The sequence below is a fragment of the Coturnix japonica genome, chromosome Z (genome assembly GCF_001577835.2).
Source record: "Coturnix japonica isolate 7356 chromosome Z, Coturnix japonica 2.1, whole genome shotgun sequence".
NCBI classification, from domain to species: Eukaryota; Metazoa; Chordata; class Aves; order Galliformes; family Phasianidae; genus Coturnix; species Coturnix japonica.
In genome coordinates, this window is record NC_029547.1 from 45773640 (window position 1) to 45792094 (window position 18455).

At 37.8% G+C, this 18455-nt stretch overlaps 1 protein-coding gene across 1 annotated transcript in view; it reads right to left on the reverse strand.

The window, feature by feature from the left end:
* LNPEP (leucyl and cystinyl aminopeptidase) overlaps nucleotides 1–18455 on the reverse strand; it is a 50613-nt gene that overhangs the window by 8345 nt on the left and 23813 nt on the right. The window contains exons 4-14 of the mRNA XM_015849493.2: nucleotides 12943–13074; nucleotides 10874–10994; nucleotides 10128–10282; nucleotides 9805–9918; nucleotides 7552–7683; nucleotides 6001–6132; nucleotides 5649–5809; nucleotides 4307–4395; nucleotides 2045–2225; nucleotides 1619–1775; nucleotides 296–480 (exon numbers count right to left, since the gene is read on the reverse strand). Coding sequence (XP_015704979.1) covers nucleotides 296–480; nucleotides 1619–1775; nucleotides 2045–2225; nucleotides 4307–4395; nucleotides 5649–5809; nucleotides 6001–6132; nucleotides 7552–7683; nucleotides 9805–9918; nucleotides 10128–10282; nucleotides 10874–10994; nucleotides 12943–13074 — 1559 coding nt within the window. The remainder of the gene's footprint in view (nucleotides 1–295; nucleotides 481–1618; nucleotides 1776–2044; nucleotides 2226–4306; nucleotides 4396–5648; nucleotides 5810–6000; nucleotides 6133–7551; nucleotides 7684–9804; nucleotides 9919–10127; nucleotides 10283–10873; nucleotides 10995–12942; nucleotides 13075–18455) is intronic.

The window sequence follows — 18455 nt, forward strand, 5'->3', positions numbered from 1 at the left end:
ACAAAATGCACAAAAACCCAGAGCAGAACAAGTTCTGCAAGATAAAAAGGTACACTTCAACACTGCTAAGTAATTCTCTTTGAGTAGGCAGCTTGCATACACGGATGCAATCTGTGTATGGGTTCGCAGTTATCCTCAGTATGACTACAGACAAAATTTTAAAATCTAGCACTGTTTCCCCTCTCATCTTAGAACTTTTAGATAAGCAACACTGAATGACTGAATGAAGTGCCCTCGGATGGCAGGGTAACAGGAAGAGATAGGTAAAGCAGTGAAAGCCCAGTGGTTTTAGTACCTCATCGTTCCATTAGATTTCATCCATTTATCAAACAACTCAGATGCAGTTGTTCTACAGTTTCTTATATCATGGATGCATGCAAAAGTTAGCAGCATTGACCGAAGTTCTCGTTCAGATAATGTCCCATCATCTGTCCAGTGCTGTTGATCAATTTTGTTTCCAAGTAGGAGTTCTATTCTGTTCTAAAGGAGGAAAAATTATTAGCAATAGCTAATTCTTAACACAGGATTTTCCACAAACAAAATCAGTTAAAAAAACCAAAACAACAACAACAACACTTATAACTGTGGATGTTAAGCATAGTAGTTTTTCTCAAATACATGAGATATGACATACCTGTATATGTAAATTCCTCATGTTATTACAGGTCAAACTCATAGTCACATTACAATCTCAAATAATTACAGCTTCTACATGTTTAACTGCTTTTAACTCTATCCAGTGACAATAGTGCTCCTTAGTTTAGCACAAACAACAAAGCTTTATCTAAAGCATGAACTCTTTCTGTTTCTACTTTTGTAGTACTAGCTAGGTGCCCCACCAAATACCTCATTAGCTGAGATATCCAAATGTAAACTGTTATCATCTAATAGATTCTGTAGGCTGTTTTCAGAGAAGATAACAATAGCAAATTTTTTGGACAACTACTCAATGAGCAAAATTATTATAGCAGTTACTTTTTTGTTGTTTGTTTCTGTCAAGTTTCCAAGGATCATTTAAATCTTCTGCATGAGTACAAAAAGGAAACTTCCAAATAACAGGGAAAAGCAGGCAAAGCTAAGACTAATTTATAATTTCTGCCACAAGAACTGAACCTACCACCTTCATTTTACTGCTATGTCTGTAATAGTGCATTATGTTAACTTATCTCTCAGCTGCAATGGAGGAATGATGAACATTTCCATGTTATTATTTACATAGAAAATAGCATTACCTTTTTTCCTCCTGCAGCTTCTGTATCAATCAATTTGATCTGTAATCTCCAGCTAGAACCATTTTGGAAACAGCCTTTCTGTACTAGACAATGCCAAAGACCCTGCACTATCTTGACCTTTATAGCCCCTGTTGTAATTTCCCGGATTCCACTACCTTACCAGTCCTACAAAAAGCTGGGGGGGAAAAAAGTCATTACAGAAAATTTAGCACTGCAATATACCATCTCTACCTCACAGGAATTGCTAAGACTGACAATAATCCAGAATCCATGTTTAATTTGATGAGGTTACTGAATGACAAATTCAATAGTCAACTCTAACTTAAATGTAAACGTTACAGAAAACTATTATTTAATGCTACAATTAACAGAAAACTAGGACATACCATGACGCGTGCTGCCAGTTGTTGTTCACCCCTTTTCTCTAGAAGGCTGAAAATAAGACCCAGCTGGAACAAAGCTTGAGTGAGAGGTGCAGTGCTGCTCTCCTCCTTAATGTAATCGATCAGCTCAAAGGCCTTTTTCAGAGACTCTTTTCCTAGACTGCAGGTCAATGAACAGAAATGTTGAAATGGTTTAAGTGACAACATCTGTCTTGCCCAAGTCACAATAAACTCCATTACACTAACAGAGTAATAAGTGAATACAAAGAGTAATAAGAAATGTTTTAGATGTGTGCGCTTTTGTTTAACAACACCAGCAAGAAGACAGTGACACTAAAATGTCTTCATTTATGATAAATATTTTTGGATGTCATTTTTACACCTTCCTACTTATTTCAATTTATGTTAATTGAAGTAAGAAAGTCTTACCTTGCAAGGCTGAAAATATTGTTGATCAAATTGGCTCTGTCTTTAGCACTTAAAGCAGTGTGGGTTTTTTTCAGCAGATCAATCAGTGTTTGCCAGTCTTCATCATAATTTACTATGTAATAACCATTCATGTCCACATTGAATTTTATCCATTCCACCTCTTCTGGAAGTTCAATGACAGCTAATGGACAGTCAGATAGTTAGCAGCAGACACTAAGACACAACATCTGTTCTTTCTTACTAAATGTATGAAGTAGTATTTCTAGAGAACTAGTAATTCATTTTCCACTCACTAATACTCCATACTATGAGGGGAGATAGCGGGCAAAAATATTCCAAGGGAAGGCTCCAAAATATTGGACCGTACTTCTTCATCTATCCAAGCTACCTCTGACTGAATGAACAATATAATAATCTGCCCTCTGCTGCACCTGCTGCTGCACGCTAAAATACAACAAAAGGAGAACAATATTGCACATAACTGCCACAGCACTGTTGCCAAAACACTGTCAACAATTTTATAAGCAATGCTCTCCTACCCAAAAAACAGACAGTAACACTTTTCACTCATGCTAACTGTGTGCAATAGGTTATAGGGCATACCCCATTACTCTTGAGATCAGGGCAAGTATTTCATTACACTAAATCAAGCCTCAGGCTTGATAAGACCGTAACTAAAATTAACACTATTATTCTATAGTCAGGGCTTGTGAGTTATTATGCATTCTACTACTACAGTTCATTTGGTAGAAACAAACCACTCACAGCAAAGTAAAAGATTAACTAAATTTATAAGATGCTTTCATACTGAATCCATCTCTGCTATTACAGCTTTTAACATTGCGCAACCAAACCTGTTAAGTCTCCATTGGCATCTGCAGACCTTACCAGTTAACAGAGATTTGCTGTCAGCGCTCCTTTCCAACAGCCCTGTCCCCCTCTCACATACACAATTACCAGTGACACATTACACAAATAAACTGACAACTAGGGATGACATTAAAGTGGGTGAAAGGACATAATCTAGTTTCAAAGTCAACTAGATGCAAAAAAGGAAAACTTTGGGGAGCAGGAAAATAAGTTCCTTAATTCAGCTAATACTGCAATTACTGTCCAGGTTTTGAACCTGCAGAACAAATCCAATGTCCTTGAAATTCAGTAAACATTCTACTTGGAACTCTTTCATATGCCTCGCCTTCTCTTATATCCTACACTTCCAAATTTCTATAGTGAACGAACAACTAGTACGGTGAGCATGAGATCACCAACAGGGACATCTGAAATCAGGCTACTTACCTATTAATTATAACAAGATCAAGCACACATTCAATTAAATTAGACAACTTTGTTTTTCCATTCTGATAATTCACAAAGACTCTTTCTAAGCATCCAGGCCAAGTTTAAAAGTTTAGAAATAATGTCAAGATCAGCAAACATGTCAAGATCAGCTCTACACATCTGATTCTTATCTTCTACAGTTTTATTTCAAATAGCAGAGGCGGGAGTTAGATTTATGAACTAAATGTAATTGCAAGTTAAATCCAATGTATGGGAAATTTAATGAAGAAAAAAAATTTCTTCATTCAGATGGTGTAAGACAGTGAGGAAGAGTTGCTTAAGAACGCCAAATAAAATAGAACAAAGTGGAACAAAGAGGGAGATATCCGAAGTGATTTTAGCACAATACTACATGACACTGTAAAGCAACTATTCATGTGGTATGGAGAAAACCAGGACTGAATTTAAAAAAACAAAACACAAAAAACCAGCACAGAGACTTGCAATTTGATATTCAATCTAGCTAATGCAGCAAAAGCAGAGTATTTATCTGAAAAGATCATAGAGTTTCAAGTTTCACAACAGTTTTCTCAAAAACTTAATTTGTTCCAGATGGAATATTCTTGTAAGAAGAAACAAAGCAAATAATATTTGAGCTGAAAGCAGCTTCTTCAGATTTCAGTACACTGGCAGAGCAACTCTAATTGTACTCACTCCCTGAAGGATATGCAGCTCAAGACTGTTTGGGTATACATCAGGATAAAAAGAGAACTGGACTTAACAAATTCCAGACCTGCCTTTCTGTCCATGTGGTTGTCAACTCTTTGACAACATGGTTTGATGACAGAACTCGCTGTGCTTTAATCTGGGTCTCTGCAATTATTCTGCACTCTATGTAATTTCATCTTTGCACCCTATGCTCAGAAAGGTCAGTAAACTGTAATACTTAAATTAAAATGGCTTCCAAAGTTTTGAGTCACATACCTGATTTCTGGTCCAGTAAATATGCATTGATGCAATGGGTAAAGTTGCACCTGTTAGTCATGTAGGTGAGAGGAATATCCCAGAGATAACTACAAAGAGAAGCACATATTATGCACCATTTATTATTTGCCTTGAAGGTTGCTGTGTTTTGGTTTCTAATTTAAACATTTAGCACATTAAAATTACACTACATGCTGCATAATTAAGTATAAAAAACACTGATATAATCCAAACATGATAGGAGAAAACACATCCAGCTTTTAAAATTATTTTTCCTATCTTGTTGAGAAGATTTCCTAGAACTTATTTCTTACTTCCAGCATGCTAAGAACCTTGTCCAAAATGTGGACAGAAAATCTTTAGCTGTATCAGAAAAAGCCAGTACTATTTTCAGTTCAGTCTAGTGATCTCTCTCTTCTTGTTTCATTAAAAACACACAACAACAACAACAAACAATAAAACAATTTAGGTTGATTCAAGTACAAGACTCAGATTTCAAATTATGGCCCTTCAGTTTTCGGATGCTCTTTCTCTCATTTAATTTGATTTATTAGCTTCAATTTTAATTACTCTATCATACTGTATTATAGTGCGTCACCTTGCATTCCAATATCCTATTTAGTGAGTTAGTTTGTTTCTCCTCAGATCATAGCTGCTGTTTTGTTTTGGGGCCCATCTCTCTTCCCTTTTTCCCTTATGCCTCCACTCCGCTCGTCACAGATCTGGGCCAAACCAGCCCATAAAGCTGACAGGCCCTCAACACAAAAAGGACTCAAACTGTTGGAGAAAGTCCAGAAGAGCACCCCGAAGATAATTCGAGGGCTGGAGCATCTCCACTATGAGGACAGGCTGAGAAAGTTGAAGGTCTTCAGCCTGAAGAAGAGAATGCTCCAGGGGGACCTTAGAGCAGCCCCCCAGTACCTGAAGGGAACCTACAGGAAAGCTGGAGAGGGACTTTTTATAAGAGCACGTAGTGACAGGAGAAGAGGAAATGGCTTTAACTGGAAGAGGCTAGACTTAGACTAGATATTAGGAAGAAATTATTTATTGTGAGGGTAGTGAGAAACTGGAACAGGTTGCCCAGAGAGGCTGCAGATGCTCTCTCCATTGAGGTGCTCAAAGCCAGGCTGGGGGGGCTCTGAGCAGGGAGATGTCTCTGCTTATGGCAGAGGGTTGGAACTAGGGGATCTTAAAGATCTCTTCCAACCCAAACCATTCCATGATTGTATTTTCTCTGAATGCAAGTAGTAAAAACACAGAGCACAAAAACACAAGAAAGGTACAAGACAAAAGATATCTTCAAGTAGATTTCAATGGTAGAAAGTGCTAAGAAGGTAATTACCTCGAGTCTGATGTCCAATTATCTGATTCCACACAATATAAAAATTTTTCCTGATGTAATGAGATGATCTTTCCTTTCCGGTTAACAGTCACTAAAGGAAATCCTTTATGCAGAATCCAGGTTTTCATTAACTTTTTTACATCTAGTGTTCCATTGGTTATCTGTAAAAAAAAAACAACCATAACATAACAAGAACATGGCAAAACAGGAATACAAATTTTCAAACCTCTCTGCTTAACTTACCAAATAAGTAGCTGTACTATTCTATAGTGCTTTGACACTGAGTGTGTAAATTTCACTATCTGAGAAGTGAAAAAAAAAGCCACAAAAGCAGAGTAATAAAGATGAGTACCTCATTCATGCTGTCCCACAAGTCATCGCTTCGGGCAGATCCATACTTGTGATTATGCAAATATATCTCAATGCCAGCTTGAAAAACATCTTTAGTGAGATAATGCTTCAGCATCATCAGAAGTGAAGCTCCCTTTGGAGAGGGAAAAAAAAAGTAAGTTACAGATACAGAACTCGTTGAAGAACATGCACATAGTAGCTTGTCCGCAGTACACACAAAAAAAATGAGAACATGGCAAGTTTTATCCCAAATTTTATTCTTCATTTAATCCCAAAATTTATTTTATCATCAGAGTAATTTTCTTAACACACAGCTGCTTTGGAAAAAATTTTTTGAATATTTCATAAACATCAAATACAATCACAAAAAAGTCTAATATCATATGAATTTCTTTCCCAGTTACTTTGGAAAAATAAGTATTTTGTATATCTTAAAGTCTCCACATACAGTTACAAAGCAGGACAATAATACTATTTATTTCCCCATAATTTACTGCATCTCCAGAACATCATTTTCTAACAGACAAGCCTCTGCAGGCTGACATACTTCATTAGCAATACTCTTCTGCATGGCAGTGAACCGTACTTGTAAGACAGTGTTTGACATTTGTATGATTTTCATCTGCATCAAAAGCTCCCTGAGAGCTGAGCAGTTCCAGTTCCCAGGTAAACAGGAATACTGGATGGAAAGGTATTTTTTGTTACTTTAGACACATCACAGCCACTAGTAAACCTGAGGACTTGCTTACTGGACTGCTAAATGTAGATTAGCAGCCATATGTCATGAACAGGTAACAGTGCACTACTGGCACTATTTTAGAGTAAGGATCACCAAACATTTAAAGGCAGATTTTCATAACAACATGTATAGTTGTCACACACTCTAAATTCTAGTCTTAGAATTGAAGTAACCTCTTGCCTGAAAGTGAAGGTTGCCTGAATGCTCTTGATCTATTTATTCACTGAACTGTAGGAATACCGCTCACTACAGGTTTTGAAAACATGGTCATTACTTTGCCTCTTGCAAAAATCCATTGGAGGAAAGGCAAGGAGGGAAGGCAAGAAACTTCTCACATATGTTTCACTATAAATTAGAAATGGGTATAATCTAGAAAAACAGGATATGACATAACATCATGTCTCCAGTTCAGAAAGTCACTAAAACATTGATTTTTACAAAGCTGTAAAAGAAGTGGAAACATACGCGCCTTTTTCTTACTCTTTTCTTGCAAAGCTGGTTAAAATCCGCTATCAGAAAAAGGATATACGTGCAGTTGGTCATTTGTCTTACCCACTAGACCCCTTTTTACACCTTCATAACTTAATTTTGTACTGAAATAAGCACCATATAGAAGTGTGTTAAGTAGGCACAAACATTCAATTTTCTTCCTAATTATAAAAATGATGTAGTTATTCATAAACACGACAGAAAGATACTAGAAGTAGCCGAAAATGACTGCCGGTACATGCCTACTTACACAAAATCTTATTTTCATGCTTACAATAGCTCATATATCCCTTTCCAATTACTACTACATATTTCTGATGTTACCTTTATGTAAGAGAGTGTATCAAACATTTCTTCAATTTGCTCTGATGACTGGACAGCAGAAGAGACTGCATGTGAAGAATTCAAGGAATCCTTCTTCATAGCCTTGAATATTAGATTTAGGAAATCTTCATCCTAGAAGATAAAACTCTTTTTTAGTATCTGGGAGGCTGGAACATACACAAGCAGAATAGTAAAACTCATTTTTGCCTCAGTCTTCACAGAATGATAGAATGGCCTGGGTTGAAAAGAACCATAACAATCATCTTGTTTCAACTTCCCTGCCATATGCAGGGATGGCAACCACGAGACCAGGATACCCAGAGCCACATCCAGCTTGGCCTTGAATGCCTCCAGGGATGGGGCATCCATGACCTCGCTGGGCAACCTCCTGTTCCAGTGTCTTCTATAAGTCTGATACAGCACTGCTCACCTTTCTGTCAGTGGAGGCAATATTTGTCACAACATGCATTCATGAAATCTGCTCTTTTCCTGCCATATTTCACCAGTAAAATCCACCTCCATTATTTATTATTTATATATAGCACTACTGAAAACAAACACACCTAATAAATAATTTTGTGTTCAATTCCAGATTTAACTCAACGATGTTTTCAGTTCACTTAAAGGAAATAGAAAAACATGATTTCTGTAGAATATTTTAATGTTAAAAGTATGAAGTCCAACAAAATTATGCAACAATGATGCTGTAATGTAAACATGACACCACAGGATCCTAGTACCAAAGTCTCCCCCTCCTTTTCTTCTAGATGAAGAAATTTGAATTTAATACATTGTTAGCATAATGGAACAACCCCAAACACTAACATTTAAACTGCTGTTAAAGAAGCTGACTGCGTTCATATTTGTACATTTCATTTATTTGTGACTTCACCAAACAATTCTCTGTACAGTTTCTGTGTAGTAGGGATGGATCTTAAAGGCTTACCAGAAAAACAGAAAAGACCTGTATGACGAGATAACCAAGATATCCTTTATGGTTGAACATTTAACGCGATTTTCTCTGAGTGGAGAATTTGGAGTGATTTTTTGTGTTCAACGAAATGCTTTTTGGCACCACCAAGCGGTGGAACAATGTGGGTGATGGCACCTTGTCAGGCACCTCTCAGAAAAAAAACTACACCAGCAGTTAAGTGTAATCTTGTTAAAAAGGTAGCCTAGGGTTTTGGGTTTTTTTGCCCTTTTCTCAACACTTACATGCCCCAGAAGCAGAATGTCTTTGGAAACATACTTTTAGTGGTCATCAAACACAACAACCAAGCTAGGGCAAATAAAAAACAAATAAATTCAACACTCAGTTCCAAGACATAACTCTACTGAACCAAGTTAGGAACCCAAGCTTCTTAATGGACTAATAGTGGTGAATTAAGTACACAGAACTCACACTTAGTTGCACGACACTGACTAGGACACAACCCAGCAAAGCAGGAAACAATCTGTACTGGTCAGATATTAGATATGTAACTATTGCAAATTATAACAGCACTCCTGGAAGTGAAATCGGAAGCCCTAATATTTTCTCTCCTCTGAAATAGACTTGCCAAGGATGAACAGTCTCACCACTGGCCCCTCCATGTAGTTCCATCAGTCTTCATTTCTCTGCATGCATTCAGTGACAGGGATGCTCTACTGAGGTAGCTTATACCCTCTCCTCAGTGAGGAAAGATTAAATCCCTCACATTTTCAAGAGCCTCAGAAATTGTGTCATTCAGTTCCTGAGCAAGCTGCTAAATCACCAGCAGGTTATTACACCAAAAAGATACCTTCTCCTTTGGCCATGTGCCTTTGGGAGCAGCGCTTTATACTATCGGCGTAATGCAATACTATCTGAACCCACTGGGTGGGGCCACAACATACTTTTAAACCAGATTATCTGATTTGTGAATCCCAAGCTGAGACACAAGCAGTTACCACAGTGACAATAGGACAGGAGTGATGCTAGGCATATTTAGTAGCCAAAAGCTCTGGTGCTGCCAAAGCCCATGGTCAAAGACAATAACAGGCAACAATGTACCTTCAATATACAGACTGTACGTTAGTATTTGATACGTATACACATCTACTTCCTTTAACAGCTGATTAATATTAATAATTCTAATATCATGAAATACAGGGTGAAACTGGAGATACAAGTGGTCCTCAAAGTAAACTTCAAATTATCAGTTGTTTATGGTCAGTGTGAGAAAAACAGATCTTAGTAAAGGTGTAGTAAGCTTAGTTACAAAAAGTACTTACTGAATGTAATTCTGGAAAAATCTCCTCCATCACAAAGTACTCCATGAAAGTGGCAAATCCTTCATTTAACCACAGATCATTCCACCACTCCATAGTTACTAGGTTGCCAAACCACTATGAAAGATAAAAAGTGTAATTATTTTTCTGAAATAAAATCCAGTGAGTATAGTGACACTCCACCCATCCTGAACTTTATTTTGTGGTAAAAATAAGTTTCTTCAAAATATCAGTACTGCTTTTGCATGAACAATTCCCCAAGAAAACCTCCACTGCATACTACTAGAAAACCCCACCACATCTAAATAATGACGACTGAAATCTACCTGATGGGCAAGCTCATGAGCTATCACTGCAGTTATTAGCTTTTTATCCCTTGCAGAAGAAGCATTATTGTCAAACAAGAGTGTTGTTTCCCGGTATGTGGTCAACCCCCAGTTTTCCATAGCACCAGACTGAAAATCAGGAATAGCTGCTAAATCTAGAAAAGATTTGAAAGAAACTGTTGAAAACAGATAGAGCTAAAGCAACTCTCTATTTCAATTCTGTCTATTCTACTTCATTGTCAATAAAAATCTCATTACTTAAATTCTGTGATGTGAGCATGCACAGACATTTGAAGACCAGAGGCCCCATGTATTTATAGCCATGTTTCTTGAGCAGTATTTTATACAAAAAACTTAAAGCACTATACAGACACTGACTATAGATACTGCATGCACACAAGCAAACAGGAAAGACAGTTGACACTACTGAAGGCAACATGATTCAAAGACTAAGAATTTTCCGTCCTCCTATCAAAGCTCATTAAAACGAATTACTTCTTTCATGTTACACAAAACTGTAACTCAGTGTCAAGAGATTACAAATATTTTCTGGCTTGCAAAGCAATTAATGGTTGCACTTCTGTAAACTATATTGTAAATTTTTAAGGAACCTTACTTCAGAGATATTTCATAATATTTTTTTAAAAGGAAAAATAAAGAGATTTGAGAGGAATTAACACTCCCTTCCATTTTTCAGAACAGATAAAGGATTCTTTTCACTCTTAAAAAAGTTCAAAAGAACTTACCTAATTTTTCAAGAGGGTAATTTATTAAAAAGTAGTTTTCATAAAATTCTAGAAGTTTCACTGTTGTGTTTAGAGCATACTCTACTTGGCTTATATGCTGTGGAATGGCATGAACAGATACCTAGACCAAACAGACAAGGGTAAAGATTTTGAAACTGACAAAGAATCTTACATAAATTCAAGCAATCAGATCTTTCTCAAATAGATATAACACAGTCTGGGCAGTACAGATGCAAGTTACAATAGGTGGTTATAAAGCTGTACTTGAAGATCAAATTTCTTTGCTAGAATTTATTCACTAGTCGAAATACATACCTATCATCAAATTGACTGATATGTATACAATAATAATTCAAGACTGACACCTTTAGGGAAGATATTCAGGAAGAGTGTACAAAGAGAAATTGATCCATTTTCTCCTTTTGTTCTCTTACATCCTCCTTGCATACTTCAATTAATCTGTAAGCTAGGCTATCAGTATGGAAACACTAGAATCATCTGCAAGAAATTTTCTCAGTGGTTAATAATTGGCACAAAATTCATCAATATAGTGCAAAAAACATTCATAAAAATTGGTTACAGTCTCCCATTCATGTCGAAGTGACTCTATCAAGAAAATAACTTCCATTAGGATACAGATTCATCCTGATTTAGGATGCCCTTACATACAGAAGCACAAAAGGTGTTGATTAGTTTTCCTTCTTACAGTCTCCAGTCTTGCCAATAGAATAACTCACCAGCTGTACTCTAGCCTGACGTGGTATTATCATTTTTATGCTTTACCTCATTGAGCTGGTAAGTACAATACATTGCTAGACTCTGTGTGGTGTCCTATAAAGCTCTGATGGACCTTCCTAGCTTGGCTAAATCTTGCTTGGTCAGAGTAAAAACAAACACAGAGAATAATCATCCTTCCTCTATCAGAATACATCATTCATTCTTTCTTCTCTCCCATGTGCTCTGGCCTACCAGAAAATACCTCTAAAATATTGATAATATATGATAAAATCTACTATGAAGAAAGGAAAGCATACCAAATACAGTTGTTTCAGGAACTAGCAAACACAAAACATTGAGTGTTGACCAACTTCCTTCCTCCCTAATAAAGAACTGGCTACACTTGCCAAAACAAATTTCAACCACAGAGTTGAAAAGAAGTCACAAGGAGGTTTAAAAAAAAAAAAAAAAAAAAAAAAGAAAAGAAAAAAAGAAACTTTTCAAGCTAGATCAAATGAAGTCTGTCCTATACAGATACAGTTAGAAACGTTTGTCCAAATTAGAACGAAATTCTACCGAACAGCATATTTTACATCTTTATATCAGAGAAATATACATCATGACGTTGCTTCATTGGCCTACAAGGTAACAATTCTTAGTACTGCTTTTGAAAATGGCTTTTTATCCCACTACCCTGCTGCTGCTCCCTATGTGATGATGCTCCTTCTCGGCACTAAGTAGGTGCTGACACTTCCAACATTTCACCACAAATGGGCAGTTCCTGCTACAGTCATGAAAATTACTGCTTACATGAAACCCCTGGACTAACTAAAGAACATTTCCTAGAACTATCATGTTCTTTATTTAGTTACTGAAATTGCACACACTGTAGAAACTGCTCTGTGACCTCAGACTATATCCTCAAAGAGCAACGCAAACAGGCTTCCTTTAGGATTTGTACTGTTCCTGTTCATATTCTGAACAACTCATAGTTTTATGACATGAACCTCTCATTGATCAAGCATTAAATCAAAACATTTAAAGCTTCCAATTAAGAAAGCTCCAAGGAATTTTACATTTTATGAGTACTGGCAGCTATTAGGTTCAGAACCATGCTGTAGAAGTCTTCTCATTCTGACATAAACCCAGAAACCAGTTCAATCTGCAGCATATGGTCATTGTCTACCACCTGTGATATGCACAATGAAACCAGATAAATAAATAAATGGCAGAGGGAGAGTCACTAGGTATTGTAGAAAATTTGTTTGCTCACTGATTTTTCCATGTGTTACAGGTTTATTTGAATGGACTGGGAGAGGGTGAAGGGTGATGTAAAAATAGAATAAACATACCAAACTTCCATTTGTTTCCATGCTGATGTTTTTCAGGTCTGCAACAACAAAGGCTACCAGGTAGCTGCTCATCTTCAAACTCATGAAAAATTCGTCTTGTACAATTCCCTTTGTCACAGGAGTAGTGGCTTTCTGCAAATAAAAAACCAATATTATCACAAAGAAAAAAAAAAAAAACAACACTAAAATAAATTCAAATATTACTTTTAGGTGGTGAAGAACAGTTTATAAGAAAACTTACAGAATATATTTATATTTTAGTTATGTTTCAGTGGAACTAAAGGCCTATGACCTTCTCATGGTGCTACAATGCATGTGAAGCTTGAAACATTTTAAGCCTATATAACCCCAAATTACTTAATAAGCTTTTAATATGAATTATTACCAGCCTGCCTTGTTGGAGACATCCTGTATCTCATTTAGTTCACACAAAGCCCCTAGTTTAAGCTCCTAATTCAACAGAAAGATTAGTATTAATCCACAAGAGCTTTAGGCTAGAGACACAGTTCAGTAGTGCCTGATAAAAATACAGACACTGTATGAATTAAGTATTTGTCGCTTCCTAGACATCTTCTCAAAATCAGGTAAGTAGATATTCATTATTAAAAACAAATAAATAAAACAAAATTATTCTCCTTCTGCCTTCTCACCTACAAAGTGAAAGAGACTGCATTTGAAAAAGTGAAGAACTTGTGCCTTCTGGAACTCCCTAAGTACCTTTGTTTCCAGAAACAATCAACATCAGAAAACAAAAAACAAAACAAACAAAAAAACCAAAAACCCTCCAGCTTTTGACAGGTTTACTTCAAACCAAACAACGGCCAACACTTAACTACATCCAAAAAATTGACTGCCAGACTGAAAGAACAGGAGTTTCATTCTGAACAGAGAAACGATCCCCTGGTCTGACCAACACAGGAGCAGAAGTTTAATCCTGAACCTCTTCAGTCAATTAAAAAAATGTCTCTTTACCACAGTTTCATTTTCATAAAGACATGACAGAGCTGATACTCTGACAGAGAATCTAATGTGGCTCTAGAGAAACTCTTTCAAAAAAGGAAGAAAAGTCAATTACAAAATGCAACAAACCCAAAAGACAGTTTATTCTAGCTTGAATGCATCAGCCACTGAATGCTGCCACGTTAGCTGTGTGCATGCTAGCTGAGATCTGCTTCTGAGCTCTCCTGCTCATGCAGATATTTACAGAAAATGATGAAGTTCGTCCTTTAGTGCTCTCCTGGATAAAATAAAAACTCTAATATTAATTCTCTCCCTCTAACATGGATAGTTCTCCAGACCCAAGTTATTCTACACCGATCTGTATTTTTTTTTTCTTAACAAAGGTTGAAGTGCTTATTTTAAGAAGTAAGCCTATCCTAGCAATGATCTCATCACTGCAATACAATTTATGCAACATGATCCCTTCATCCACATTTCATGCTGTGTGTACTACCTAACAGAACACCTAACTCAAACTACATGTAAAACTCAAGAATTCGCCAGTTTTCCAGAAGAGTCTGCACATCAAATATTTCAGTGAAGAAGAGGACAGCCAGTAAAGTTTTCTTCAGCCTGGTACAAACCAAAGTGCTTGCAATCCCATTAAAGAGAAGACTGAGAATCACCACATACCCACGAAAATATTCACTCAATATAAGCAAGATAATATTTCACAGAGGCATAATTACCAGTTTGGTTTTCAATGAAGGGGTAGCTAAATCAGCACCTGAGCCTTTGATAGCCTTCAGGAAACTAAACCGCACAGTGTAACATGTATGTTTCATCAACATTGAGGGTGTAATTTTTTTTTAATTACCGCTTAGATTAATATCAATATTAATGAGTTTCTACTGAGTGATAAATGATGATAATGTTTTTGATGAGAGACAACTTCATTCAGAGACAGACTAAGCAATGTCAGTCCTGATAGGCTGTCTGAATGAATCACACCTCTATAAAGCCTTCTTCAAACACCTCATGGCATAAATCATCACCATAAAATACAGATATTCTCATATAAAATTTTAACTGAAAGGATCTAGTTGGAGGAGTTCCAGATCCTGATTTGAATTCTGGAGCTGAGGCTCTGTTCACAGCCAGTTTCCCTTTGCTCCGGCTCAAATGTCCAATCCCTTCATGTTACGTGCATCTTTCACAAGAACTGTTCCTAGTTACACAAATCACGATTAAGACATTCCAATATTTTGCAAATGTGCAATATCAGCAAACACAGAAGCCTCAAAGGGAATCTTAAGGGCTGCTGAGACTGTTTTAGTTAACAACAAAATTCCTTCAGTGGCTTCTTCACACTGAGCAAGAATCACAGAATCACTAAGGTTGGAAAAGACCTTTAAGTTCATTTAGTCCAACCCTCCATCTACCATCAATATTGCCCGCTAATCGCTCCCATAGCCACTCAGCTGTCACAGAATGTCATGGTTTAATGATTTTGTAATTTTGCTATCAGTATTCCACATCATAACATCACATACAGCATGAATAATTTTACTGAATGTGCAACTTACAGAAGAAGACTATGTATCCCAGAGAACATCATGGTCAGAGATAAGTCACGGGACCTGAATACTATATTATCTCCCTCCCTGGCTGGACTGAGGTCTTTCGAGTTCTGGTGTTCAGGAGAGCAGTGTGTGGGAGTCTTCGCCGTTTCGTCTAGAATTTACAGTAGGCCTCTCGGTTTCGGGACTTATTCTCTCTCCTGTTTTGCTTGATTCGTTAGCTTAATTTCAATTATATTACATTATATTGTGTTACCCTGTATTTCAATATAGTATTTAGTAAATAAGTGTGCCTCCTTAGATCGTTGCCGCTGTTTTCTTTTCCTAATTAACTTTTCCTTTTGGTTTATGGCCCCTGTGGGGCCCGCGGCCCCCCTGTCACAGACGCAGATAGATTTTCGTTAAAACCGTGCTAACATGCCTGATGTAGATGAATCCACGGTGGTACCAGATGATGGTATAAATTTAACCCTAAACTGACATGCAATCTACACTGTACATTGTTTTCCAGATTCTTCACCACAGCTCATGTTTACAGTAACATTTCTTTAATACAGAAGTGTCATGGTTTAATAATTTTGTAATTTTGCTATCAGTATTCTACATCATAACATCATATACAGCATGAATAATTTTACTGAATCTGCAACTTACAGAAGAAGACTACATATCCCAGAGAACATCACGGACAGAGATAAGTCACGGAACCTGGACACTATATTATCTCAATCCCAGGCTGTACTGACGTCCTTTGAGTTCTGGCATTCAGGAGAGCCTGTGGGAGCCTTCACCGTCTCGCCTAGAGTTTACAGTAGGCCTCTCGGTTTCGGGACTCATTCTCTCTTGCAGCTGCTGCAACCGCCATTGCCGCGATGCCGAAAGGAGGTAGAAAAGGAGGCCACAAAGGCCGAGCGCGACAGTATACAAGTCCTGAAGAGATTGATGCTAGCAGCACCCCCACATCAAGGTGCACTCATCCTTTCCCAGCTGCCACAGCAGATTTCCTTTTGAATTATACTTCTTTCCATGTGTGCTCTGCACATGCATGGCCAGTGCACAATATAGAGCCCAGATGGAAAACTTGCTTACAGAAAGCCTAGTTAAGGTATACAGAAGTGTTTCCTTAACATGAATCCACTCTATATTAAGTCCTGTACTTAATTGGACATTCGTCAAACATTTCTGAGGCTCTACATATTAGCTGCATTAGTTGCTCCCTCTGGAGCTGTACACAGATACCAAGCATTGTTAACCATGTTTTCAATCAATTATATATATCTATAGCTCCCAAGATCCAATATGTTCAGAGCATCTCAAAGGAGGAACCAATGGCACGCAGTCCCCTGTAAAACAATTTTACTAGAGAAAACATTTTCTTTTTTTTTTTTTTTTCTTCAATAGAGAGAAAAAAAAGTAAAAAAAGCAGAGCTCAACAGTATTTACAAATATCCCGGAGTATTGGCAGTCCGCCTGGACTTTTCAAGGTCAAGCTTGCAGGTGTAGAAACACAAACCTAAGATAGCTCCTTAGAAGAAAAAAAAACTCGTAGCTCTGTTAAAATCTAGAAGAGCAACAGAAGAAAAACAGAAAAACAGCAACTGCATTATTGCCCACATTCTCCACCAAAATCTGTCACGGTTTTAACAAAAATCTATCTGCGTCCGTGACAGGGGGGCCACGGGCCCCACAGGGGCCATAAACCAAAAGGAAAAGTTAATTAGGAAAAGAAAACAGCGGCAACGATCTAAGGAGGCACACTTATTTACTAAATACTATATCAAAATACAGGATAACACGATATAATATAATATAATTGAAATTAGGGTAACAAATCAAGCAAAATAGGAGAGAGAATGAGTCCCAAAACCGAGAGGCCTACCGTAACTTCTAGGCGAAATGGCAAAGACTCCACACCACAGGCTGTCCTGAACGCCAGAACTCGAAAGACCTCAGTCCAGCCAGGGAGGGAGATAATATAGTATTCAGGTCCCGTGACTTATCTCTGACCATAATGTTCTCTGGGATACATAGTCTTCTTCTGTAAGTTGCACATTCAGTAAAATTATTCATGATGTATATGATGTTATGATGTGGAATACTGATAGCAAAATTACAAAATTATTAAACCATGACACAGAATCACAGAATGTCAGGGATTGGAAGAGACCTTGAAGGATCATGTAAGACCAATTCCTCTCAGGAGAGGGCAGATTTCAAATGCTTCCTCAGAACGAGACCCCACAGTCTCGTTGGGCAGCCAGTTCCAGTGTTCTGTTACCCTTACTGTGAAGAAGTTTTTTCTCATATTTATGTGGAACCTCCTACATTCCAGCTTGCACCCACTGCCCCTTGTCCTATCACTGGATGTCACTGAGAAGAGCCCAGGTCTATCCTCCTGACACTCATCTGTTACATGTTTATAAATGTTCATGAGGTCACCCCTCAGTCCCCTCTTCTCCAACCCAAAGAGACCCAGCTCCCTCAGCCTTTCCTCTTTAAGGAGATGCACCACTCTCTTAATCATCTTTGTGGCTCTGCACTGGACTCCCTTAAGCAGTTCCTTGTCCTTCTTGAATCGAGGGGCCCAGAACTGGACACAGTACTCCAGATGCAGTCTCACAGGGGCAGGGCAGAGGATTAGGAGAACCTCTCTCAACCTACAAACCACACCTCTTTTAATACACCTTCAGATGCCACTGGCCTTCTTGGCCCCCATAATCATCCTGCTGTCCACCAGGACCCCCATGTCCCTTTCCCCTATGCTGCTCTCCAATAGGTCTGTTCCCAACCTATGCTGGTACCAGGAGCTGTTCCTGCCCAGATGCAAGACTCTGCATTTGCCCTTGTTACATTCCATTACATTTCCACACTCCCTTCTTCCTCCCAGCTCTCCAGGCTGACTTAAGTCACGCTGGATGGCAGTACAGCCTTCTGGTGCGTCAGCCACTCCTCCCAGCTCTGTTTAATCAGCAAACATGCTGACAGTGCACTCCA